At 35.8% G+C, this 12,281-nt stretch overlaps 1 protein-coding gene across 1 annotated transcript in view; it reads left to right on the plus strand.

Moving 5' to 3' along the window:
- Positions 1 to 12,281, plus strand: part of LOC125244520 (NACHT, LRR and PYD domains-containing protein 12-like) — a 46,999-nt gene that overhangs the window by 19,275 nt on the left and 15,443 nt on the right. Inside the window, 2 exon segments of the mRNA XM_048154591.1 lie at positions 11,501 to 11,565; positions 11,567 to 12,281. The exon segment at positions 11,567 to 12,281 is cut by the window's right edge and continues 1,030 nt beyond it. Coding sequence (XP_048010548.1) covers positions 11,501 to 11,565; positions 11,567 to 12,281 — 780 coding nt within the window.

Here is a 12,281-nt window from a genome sequence, read left to right on the forward strand (position 1 = left end):
CATCAGAGAATTGAACTTAAACTACAGTTTGAACACTGCAGGAAATGGTACTATTTGTAACTAAGCTGTGTGGTGCTTGTGAATTCTATTCCTAATTAAGTTCATTTTATGCTCACAGTGTTAATGGGGAGACATGCTTAGCTACATTATTGTTATTTATTCATTTATTTATTTTTTTACTTCTTTTCTGTCCTCACAGAGCCACAAAATACCATAAAGATGGCAGAAAAACACAAAGAAGGTGCAACAGTCTTATTCTCTTCCTTAAAGGGGAATCCTTCTCTTCCTTAATTCAGAAATGGTTTAAACATGTTGTATATACTTTTGATTTGGGCAACAGTCCAGGGGCCTGTTTCAGAAAGGAGGTTAAGTGACAACTCTGAGTATGTTAACCCTGAAATGAGGGAAAACTCTGGGTTTTCCGTTTCAGGATAAGTCTACTCAGAGTTCAAGTTTTAACTCAGAGTTGGTTGAACCTCCTTATTTGAAATGGGCCCCAGGAGCCTCATGTATAAAAATATGTGTGTCCACATACAAAGTGTACATGCACACAAATGGCGAGTTTGTGAACAAATGATTTATAAACCATATGTTTATTTAATCCCAGATACTGTACAAAATTCACTTTATAAATAACAGTTTGGGTAAGATTATTCATGACTTTTTAAAGTGGTTCTTGAAAGTTTGTGAACCCTTTAGAATATTTCTGCATATATATGACTCAAAACAACATCAGATGTTCACTCAAGTCCTGAGAGTAGACAAAGGTAATCCAATCAAACAAATGAGACAAATATAGGCTATTTATTTATTCAGGGAAATGATCCAATATTGCATATCTATGAGTGGCAAAAGTATGTGAATCTCTAGGATTAGCAGTTAATTTTGGTGACATTAGAGTCTATCTGTTCAGATGTGATTTCAGTCAAGGGGATGAAAGTCAGGTGTCAGTGAGATCCACTTATTTTATTTAAATGGGACCTATTATGCAAAAATTGTGTAAGGGCAACTCGGATCAATATAACTAAAAGGTAATAGAATTACAGTGAATAAGAACCGAATGAATATGTAAATGATTCAGAATTAATATTTTACACTGTTATATCAACTATTCGTCCAACGAAATGTTGGGGTTAGGGTATTTTACCAATTCTGGACAAAATATTATCCTGTGGCCAATGGTAATAATATAAAGTTATGATTACTGATTATGAGCAAGGTAACAAAAGTCGAAATTTTAAGGCAGTAATTTGTAAGCACACAGCACAAGACACTGATATATGTGAAAAATCAAACAAGACTCAAGAGAGAGAGGGTATTTATTAGAGATCATTTCCGTAGGGGAAATGACCTTAAGATGTGTCCACAAGTCTGAGTTTCCTGATACAAGGGGGAATTCACACCTTACGTCATGGTGTTACTTAGCCATCTGCTCTGAGAAGTTTGTGGAACAAAAGGGGTCCCTTGTTGATTGGCTCTGTTAATACAAATTCTGGTCTCCAAATGGCAGACATGGGAGAGCAGTGTCTTTTTCAGCAATTTAGTATGGCTCACAAATGGTAATTTTAATCTCACATACTATTTAGGATGGATAGTATGGACATTGGACATTATCTTCAGACGCAAATGCTCCTTAGTCTTAGTCACATTTTTGTCTTTCATATTTTAGTCTAGTTTTAGTTGACAAAAAGTCATTGTATTTTTGTCAAGTTTTAGTCATTACAGTTACCAACATTAATTTTGATAGCTATTTTATATGTAGTCTTTAGACAATAATAGTCATAATTTTTCTCTTTAGACCAGTTCATTTAAGCTTATGAAAAATTTGAATCAAGGTAACAGGCTGTACTGACATTGCACTCGAGTCTTAGCAGTAGCACTTGTGCAATTCTACATATCCCCCTTCAGTGGTTCTCAGACTTTTTAGAGTGTCGTACCCCTTGAGGGATTTAACATCCTTCTGTGCACCCTCTCTTTTCCACTTACTGCAGTTACACCTTTTCCATTAAGGGACAATATTTGACCTCTTAAATCGCTTTTTCCAGTGTATTTTTTACTTTTATAAATACCTTTATAAAATAAATAATGCTTAAAAAAATTAAATAAATACACTGATGATAAGAATGAAGTGATACTTTTAAATAGTACATTAAAACCGCCAGTAAGTGGCGGTAAGTCACTGTTTTTATGAGTGAATTGTCAAGTCATTCATTCTTTCAGTATCAAAGCCAGCAGCTGTATTTATGAATAAATCATTGAATCATTGTAGATTCAATCAAAGCCGCAGGGGGGAAAGCTGGTATAGCAACACAAGGAGCAATTTCATAACTTCTTAACGTCTTTAAACTTCAAGCTGTTCACCTCCTTCCTTACTACCCAACCAAAGCTTGTTATTTCTTTGTATTCATATTCCCAACAATCTTTCAAAAGTACTCTAACTGGATGGTTTTCCAGATGTCCCTTTACACCATACCAGTAGCTTAATCTCAACTAGAACCTATGCTGTTCTAGAGGCAATTCTCCCATTTCAACTTGTAATGAAGCTACCGGAGAAGATCTAAATGCAACACAGCAAATTCGCAAAGCTTGATTTTGTATTACCTTTATCTTTTTAAGTAATGTTTTGTTCGCAGAACTGTATAGTACACTACCATAATCTATGTTTGACCTGATCACAGCACAAATTATTTTCAATGACTGATATCTTGCCCCCCACTCAGCTACTGACAAGCACCTTAACATGTATTCCCTTTTTGCATTTTTCTATCAATTTCTGAATATGTGTTCTAAAATTTAATTTAGAATCCATCCACATACCCAAAAATCTTACTACATTAACTTGTTCCAGCTGATAACCATACATTTTGACATTAAAGCTTGGATTATTTTTCTTTTTTGAAAAACATTACTTGTGTTTTTGCCACAGAAAAATGAAAACCCCAATTATTCGCCCAATTTTCACTGCTTTTTGCATTTTATTTTCAACAAATAGAACATTTCGCCCCCTTTTTCATCATCCGCATACAATGATCTTCCTATTCCAGTATCAACGTTATGATAGATGTCATTAATCATTAAATTAAAAAGAATAGGACTGCTTGCACTTCCTTGGGGAGTTCCATTCTCAATTGGAAGAATCTGAGAAAAAGCAATCCCTACTATTACTTGAATCATTCTTCCAAACAAGAAACTCAGAATCCGGTTATACCCAATTCTCAAGCTTTCCAATTTCATTAAAAGCCCCTCTTTCTACAACATACCATAAGCTTTTTCTACATCAAAAAAGACTCTCACAAGCACTAATTTATTAACTTTAGCTTTTCGAATTTCAGCTTCCAAACACAATATTGAATCATGTTTCTTCCTTTTCTAAATCCACTTTGACATGCTGAAAAAATGTTTCTACTTTCAATCACATAAGTCAACCTATTCTTAACCATCCATTCCATAATTTTGCATAAATTTGATGTCAACGCAATAGGTCTAACTTTCTGTTCCCTATATTTCCTCATATTCTCTGAAATATTTTTATTACTGTGCACCTTTACGAAAGTTTCCACTAACATCTCTGCTGTATCACTATCTTTTATTGCTATTTTTTTATTATTTACTAAAACTGGAATATTATTATTTCTCTGAATCAAATTCTCTCCAGTAATTTCTTTTTGCTTTTCTTACTTCTCTCCTCAATATTGCCTGTGGTCTCTTAAGATTAATGTACTCACTAAATACAGATTTTCTGACTTTCTTCATCATTTTATTTCTTAACTACCTTACTACACTCTATATTCCACCACAGTACTGCTTTTTTACTATTTATAGTTTTCTTTTTTCCTATTTTCCAATTACTTCCTCTGCCGCAATCCTTAACACTTCACTTATTTCCTTACTTTACTCTTCAATGCCTTCAATATCATCTACCATTTCACACATATTGTTATGGCACAATTCTTGAAAAAAACTCCCAGTGTCACAGACACGCCAGGCTCTTCACCTTACCTGTGTCTCCGTCCCCTTCTGTACGTAACATCCAGTTGGCTGCATTAAATTTCCATCTTGGAATTCTCTCCACCAAGGTTTGGATAATGTCCACACCAATTTTACACCATATAGGATAGTGATCACTTCCCATTGTATTTTGTTTACTTACATTCCATTCACAATTTCTAGCTAGATTTTCTGACACTAGAGTAATTTCTAAATCTGATTTACACCCATGGGTTACATCTATTTTTGTAAAACATCCTGTAACAAGGTTCAAAGTTCTTAGGGAAGGAAGAGGACAGGGTCAGCTTTGACTGCTGACTGAGGTTTTATTCAGATTATTCAAACACCAACAGAAGTCTGTGCATCAGCACATAAAACAGAAACAATGTCACAAAATAACTTTCACTCCAGTGCAAACATTCCAAATGGCTTCAGGCTTCTCTCAGTCAGCAGTCCTTCTCTCTCTCACTCACTCCTGCTTCTCCTGGTGTTTTATCCTGTCTCGACGCCAATTACTGAAACAAGAGACAGGTGTTCGTTATTTGCGTTTAACCCACTCACTCACCATGCGTCTCCCGACTCTCTCTCCCGCTGCAGACTTCGCTGAACCACGCTCCCCTCGCCACACATCCATTGTTAAAGGTCCCATTCTTCGTGATCCCATGTTTCAAACTTTAGTTAGTGTTAGTGTGTAATGTTGTTGTTAGAGTATAAATAAAATCTGTAAAATTTTAAAGCTCAAAGTTCAATGCCAAGCGAGATATTTTATTTAATAGAAGTCGCCTACATCGAACGGCCAGTTTGGACTACATCCCTCTACTTCCTTCTTTAATGACGTCACTAAAACAGTTTTTTGACTAACCTCTGCCCACAGGAATACAAAAGAGTTGCATTTGTAGAGTGTGTTTGTCGCCACGTTGTCGAAACGCTGTTATTTTCATCCCGCAGTCCAATCACCGGGTCTGATTCCGGCTCAAATTGATAGGGTAAAATTAAAGACATGTTTACAATAACACTAAGCACGTGCATCTCCACGTTATGGTAAGAGGCGTGACCTTTTCGGGCAAGATGCGCTAAACTGCTGTCAAATCACAACACAGGAACCGCTAGCACAATCAGAACTCATTACGTATTTCTGAAGGAGGGACTTCATAGAACAAGGAAGTCATCAGCCCGTTTTTATGACAGTGGAAACAGTGGTTTACAGATAAGTAAATTATGTGAAAAATACTGTTTTTTTACACGCGAAACATGAACACGTTATATTGCACACTATAAACACAATCAAAGCCTAAAAAAAACACGAAAAACGGGACCTTTAATACCTACTAACCGTCCCCAATCTAACCCCAATCAGCCCATTATAATCTGTTTTAATACTCCCCCATAGTGTATTATGGGCATTAAAACCACCACACCATATTTCTTTCTGATTTTTGTTACCATTATATATTTTCCAATACTTCCTTACTTAACTTTTCACATGGATTATAAAAATCTATCACTAACACCTTCTTAGCTACACTCTCTTCAACATTCCTATATCCTTCATCTTGTTTTATAAATGTAGCTATCCCACCTCCATTATCTTGTTTCCTGTCTTTCCGAATTACCACATATCATTGTAAAACAAAATACAACTGAGGTTTGAGGCATGTTTCTTGAACACATATTATATCAGGTTTATTTTCTAAATCAGAAATGAACTTTTTAAACTATTGCCCATTAGTTATTAAGCTTCTCGCATTCCACTGAAATATTAACAGCACCATTATTTACCACCACATCCCGGTTGAGTGTATGTTGTTTGCATCTTTAATTTCTCATTAATCATACCCACCGATTATAATTCTGATTCTTTCTGTCCTGCTTTCAGTTTGCGCTGAACAGTTCACTACTTCAGTCATAAAAGTGACAAATGCAACATTTCCATCTTGTGTTGAATGATTTCTTTACTTTTGTCTGCTGATTCCAAATTCTTTCCTATTTTTTTAGAGCCTCAGAGTATGACAGTCCTTCCTGTATTCTGACATTTTGAACTTGAGCCGCATATTTCCTCTCCTTGCACCCTCCATATCCCACACATATTCCCCTCCACAATTACAACACTTGGGATTAACTTCTTGACCACATTTTCCATATTCATGTTCTCCAATGCATGTTGCGCACCTCTGTTTGCCTCTGCATGCAGCCGGTACATGCCCAAACTTTTGGCATTTATAACATCTTAGAGGTGGGGGTACATAGAGCCTTACTAAAAAGCTCATAAATCCCAAAAAGACTTTATTGGCAGCTTTCCCTCATCAAAATGAATCATCACAGAGAGGCTGTCTCCCCTTTCATTATTCCTATTGCATTTTAGTCTTTTCACATCAATCACTGCAGCTACCATAAGACCTCTCAATCTTTTCAGCTGTTACCTCTGTGGGGATCCTGTTTATTACTCTTTTAACCCATATCTTTTCTTCTTGAACTGAACAAATCACATTTTGTCCCATGATCAACTAAACTCCTAGAGCCTTTTTTTGTTGTCTACTATCCTTACAATATATTAGCAATCTACCATCTATCAACTTCTTAACACTTTCATCCAGTCCTATCACTTCCTTCATTGTTTTAGGTAACTTCAGTGGATTAATGATACTGAACAGATCCGTTTTCAAGTTTCATCACTACCTTATACTCTTTCCTTCTTCTTGTCAGATGAGTTCCATTTTCACTATTGGTTTCAGATGCATTACTTTTCTTTCTTTTTCGCCTTTCTACAACACTCCATTGATTATTTCCATTCCCGCCTTCATCCGTGTCAAACATTTCATCCACCATTTTCCAGTTTGCTTCCGGAATCTACTCCACTTTCTACCATGCACTCTCCAATCACAGATCAGCTGTTGCCAAACCGCCCGACCGTCACTGACGCAAACTCTTCCACTTCCTGGCGATTGTAAAGATTAAGTAAAACGTGTTCTTTTAACAGAAAAGCTCTAATAGGGGGTTTAAATTCTGCATGGACGCTTGTAAAAAAAATGTAATGTTTTGTTTCCTTTACTTGACAAAAAAAAAAAAGTGATTTCAAAAGAGTGATTTTGGTATAGTTTTAGTCTTTAGCCACATTTCAGTCACATCTTTTTTCATCAAAGATATTGTATGTGTTGTTTTAGTCATGTTATCATTAAATGACATTGGTGTCATCTCTCATTGTCTAGTCTTAGTCATGGAAAAAAGGTCGTCAACGAACATTTTTCGTTATAGTTGAATATTCACATAAACACATCGGTTATATCCTATAAGTAGTGCTGTCAACATTAACGCATGCAATTGATTTGATCTGTTTAACGCAATAAAGCATCCGTTTTTTCTGTCATCGTTTGGCTAGCATTACATTATATGATCATGCTCTTCTTCATGCTAAGAAAAAACAAATCATTCAAGTGTGACAAGACATACGAGAACACGCTCTCTGTGAATGTTCTGACAGACACACAATGCACAGAAAGATGTGCACCAGAATCTAGTTCTCTTTCGCACTTGAATGAATAATAACATGCAAAATTATGCCAAAATGTCTGTTTTGTCTAGTATCCTCATAAGAGCAGTTAAATAAGTATTAAACAAGCATAAAAAGTTGTGAGAAAATGGGACGCATGCCAAATACACGTCATGTGCAGCAGCAGCAGATCTTAAAGTGATAACAGTCACTAATTCTGTCTGTCTTTAATGTTAATCAAAAAACAAATGTAACAGAGAAAATTACTCACTGGACAAAAAAGTTAAATAATATTAGAAATATCTATATGACAGTAGGCCTATATATAGCGGTTCTTCAATGTGGTATTGAAAATTTTTCAAGATATTGTTTCAAAGTAGTATTGTGACAACACTACTCTGGGGTGCCACAAATTTTTACAGTTTTTTTTAAAGGGTGCCGTGACTGAAAATTTTGGGAAACACTGGTCTAAATGTTCTGTTTTTGGCTCTATCAGTGAAGACAGAATGTGTTTTCCAATTCCACTGCACAACTTGTCCAACTTTTCCTCATGTCTTGCATCTTTTCAGCACCTTGCACAAGAGACTGCGTTCCAAAAAACGAGTGCTCGGGTTAAACAAAGTTTAATTTTTAAAAAACGCATCTTTACACCTTACGCTTTCCACTGTCTACGTCTTGCGTTTTTAGACACAATTATTTTGAGTGTGAATGCTGCGAGAAAAATTACCCCCTAAAAAAAGTCCCTGCTTGCGAGGTAGTACTTTTTCAAAGTCACTTCATAACATTAAGGTTGAACCACTGTTATCACGTTGCTTATTATAATGTCTTTACTACTTTTCTGGACCGTGAATGATGGTAATTACGTTGCTTTCCATGGGGGATTATAGAAGCCTCTTGGATTTCATCAAAAATATCTTAATTTATGATCTGAAGATGAATGAAGGTCTTACAGGTGTGGAATGACATGAGAGTGAGTACTTAATGATAGAAATTTAATTTTGGGGTGAACTAACCCTTTAAATGAGAAACGTTATGTTTGGAGAAAGGACTGCATTCCAGAATAAGAGCCTTATCCCATCTGTGAAACGTGGTGGTAGTATCATGATTTGGATCTGTTTTGCTGCATCTGTGTCCAGAGAGCTTGCCATAATTGATTCTGAATTATCCTGACAAATTCTAAAGGAAAATGTTAGGACATCTGTCCATGAACTGAATCTCAAGAGAAAGGTCATGCAGAAAGACAATGACCCCAAGCACACAAGGCTTTCTACCAAAGAAGGGTTAAAGGATTAGTTCACTTTCAAATTAAATTTTCCTGATAATTTACTCACCCCCATGCCATCCAAGATGTTCATGTCTTTCTTTCTTCAGTCGAAAAGAAATTAAGGTTTTTGATGAAAACATTCCAGGATTATTCTCCTTATAGTGGACTTCAATGGCCTCCAAATGGTTGAAGGTCAAAATTACAGTTTTAGTGCAGCTTCAAAGGGCTTTAAACGATACCAGACGAGGAATAAGGGTCTTATCGATTGGTCATTTTCAAAAAAAAAAAAATGTATATGCTTTATACAAATGATCGCCTTCCAAGTGGTTCCGCCAAAACTTTCGTATTCTTCAAAAAGCTTACGCTGTATCTCCTACACCTTCCCTATATTTTACTTACGGAAAAAATTTAACTGGCACTGTGTTCATTCTGTAAGTAGAATAGGGAAGGTGCAGGACATACAGCGTAAGCTTTTTGAAGAATACGAATGTGAGGTTTTGGCGGAAGCACTTGGAAGGCGATCATTTGTTTATATAAAGCATACATTTACATTTTTTTTTTTTCCAAAAATGGCCGATCGTTATTCCTCATCTGGTATTGTTTAAAGCCCTTTGAAGCTGCACTGAAACTGTAATTTTGACCTTCAACCATTTGGACGCCATTGAAGTCCACTATAATGAGAATAATCCTGGAATGTTTTCATCAAAAACCTTAATTTCTTTTCGATTGAAGAAAGAAAGACATGAACATCTTGGATGACATGGGTGTGAGTAAATTATCAGGAAAATTTTATTTGAAAGTGGACTAATCCTTTAAAGATGAACAAAGTTAGTGTTTTGAAATGGCTAAGTCAAAGTCCTCATCCTTAATCCAATTTAAATGATGTGGAAGGACCAAAACCAAGCGGTTTATGTGAGGAAACCCACCTACATCAGAGAGTTGAAACTGTTCTGTACTGAGTAATGGGATAAAATTCCATTGTGCAGAATTGATCAGCAGTTGCCACAAATGTTTAGTTGCAGTTAAGGGATTCACACCGGACAGTGAAAGCAAAAGTTCACATAATTGTGCCTCTAACATATATATAATACTGGAATATTTTTCTCAATAAATAAATGACAAACTATATATATATTTTTGTCTCATTTGTTTGATTGGGTTCTCTTTGTCACTTTTAGGACTTATGATGATGTTTTGGGTCATATTTATGCAGAAATATAGGAAATGCTTCTAAAGTGCAATGGCATTTTTTTTTTTAGATCACTTTTTACGCATATGCGAGGGTCAGCCTACATATGTGTAACACGAATTTAGCCATCAGAAGAGTACGTGCACCACCGGATTTTTGTAACCGCGCGTGCTTTGTAAACACAGGTCACACATGCACTTTTAGGGTGTACTCACACTAGGCGCTCTGAACCGTGCCCGAGCGTGTTTGACCGCCAAAGCCCGGTTCGTTTGACAAGTGTGAGTGCTCCGTTCTGTGCCCTGGTGCGGTTCGTTTAGCCGGCCCTGGCCCGCTTTGATGAGAAAAGTATACCCAGGGCAGACAGCACCACTACACAATTTTAAACATTCAAAACTTTTTGTTTTATATATAACATCAATGGTGTGCGGTGGTGTTTTAAAATGAGGAGGCAAAGTCCTCATTTATGTCCCTGTTACACAATTTTAAGTTAAAATACAATTCTATTTTGTTATCTTTACACTATGTAATGTTCTATTTATTAAAACCAAGTATAAATTTAATCAAGTTAATGTTTTTACTCATCTTTACATTTATTCCAAAATAATAACTAAAGGCAGTAACATTTTAAACAATATATATTATTTTTATACTAATATTCAGCTTTTCTTTTTAATAGTCAATTTATTTTCAGCAGTCATCAAGCTTATACACAGGGGTCACAGACACAAAGATGTACCTTTAATTTCACCACACTGATTGCTCACTAAAAACCCCCGCAATCATCATGTTTTCAGACCATTTCGAGTTTGCTTTTTGACATGACACAAAGCGGTGATATCTAAGTGACAGTTGTTTACTTACTTTTTAATTAGTCTTCCAATTAAAGCCACCACTCTTCATTCAGGCCGATTCGACGAGAACCCGCATGAAAACAAGAGGCAGGATTTATTGCACGAACCAATCATGTCCAATCATAACCGATTATATCCAATCATAGTGCAATTGAGACATTGCCTCCTTTCACGTGACTTTCCCCCATTCATTCTCAATTACCACCCACTAAACCCACCACACGCTATAGAGGCTCAGCTTTATTTCCTTGGGGGAGGCACAGAGATGCGGACTCCCCACTGTAACTTCACCTGTGGGTGTCGCTGTTGGACAGTGTTTCTTTAGAAAAACAAGTGACTTTAAACTTTTTAATTTCAAATTTAATAACATTTGCGTTGTTTTATTTTTGTAATATTGATTATTTTCTCATACAGTTTTCTTGAGGAGGCACTGCCTCCCTTGCCTCCTCGGAGGAAACGCCCCTGATATATATATATATATATATATATATATATATATATATATATATATATATATATATATATATATATATATATATCAATCATATAATTTGAATTGTTTTTGTGCATGTGAATTAGGTTTCATGAATATAAATTTGGCTATGCAAGTGCACATCATATAATTTGTTTGAATTATTATTGGCTTTATGTTTCCATTTAAAAGTCACACATTTATGCTTTGCTTTTCCTATATTTTTTCTATCATCAATCTTTTATAACAGATTTGATGCTGCAAAAATTTTTGAAAACTCACAAAGCCAACATGAAGAAGGAAGCAGAACATATTTTTTGAGGGCAAGAAAGAAAATGACATGCATCTGAATGATGTTTACACAGAGCTGTTTATCACAGTGGGAGATATTAAAGATGTCAAACAGGAACATGAGATTCTGAAGACTGATGATATCAAGACCCGGAAATCACAGGACAGACCAATAAAATGCATTGATATATTTACTGAATTGAGGAAAAACAATGAGAAAAAGATTGTGCTGACTAAGGGCATCTCTGGCATTGGGAAAACTGTCTCTGTGCATAAGTTCATTCTGGACTGGGCAGAAGGTAATGCCAATCAGGATATAGACTGTGTGTTCCTACTTCCATTCGGTGAGATTAACATGATTAAAGACAAAGAGGTCAATCTCCACAAGTTTCTGCTTAACTTTTATCCTGAACTGAAGGACTTAGAGAAATCAAAGTTATATAGGGAATATAATCTAGCATTTATATTTGATGGACTTGATGAGAGTAACTTATTACTGAATTTTAAAAGTGAAAATCTGTCGAGCGTTGAGGAAAAATCCTCTGTAGATGTGCTGTTTACAAGTCTGGTGAAAGGGAAACTGCTTCCATCAGCTCTCATCTGGGTGACTTCACGACCAGCAGCAGCTAATCAAATCCCTCCTAAATATGTAGGTTTGTTCACAGAGGTAAAAGGATTCACTGACAGACAGAAGGAGGACTACTTCAAAAAGAGAATCACAGATAAAACTCGGGCCTCCA

This window comes from Megalobrama amblycephala, linkage group LG14, assembly GCF_018812025.1.
Source record: "Megalobrama amblycephala isolate DHTTF-2021 linkage group LG14, ASM1881202v1, whole genome shotgun sequence".
NCBI lineage: Eukaryota > Metazoa > Chordata > Actinopteri > Cypriniformes > Xenocyprididae > Megalobrama > Megalobrama amblycephala.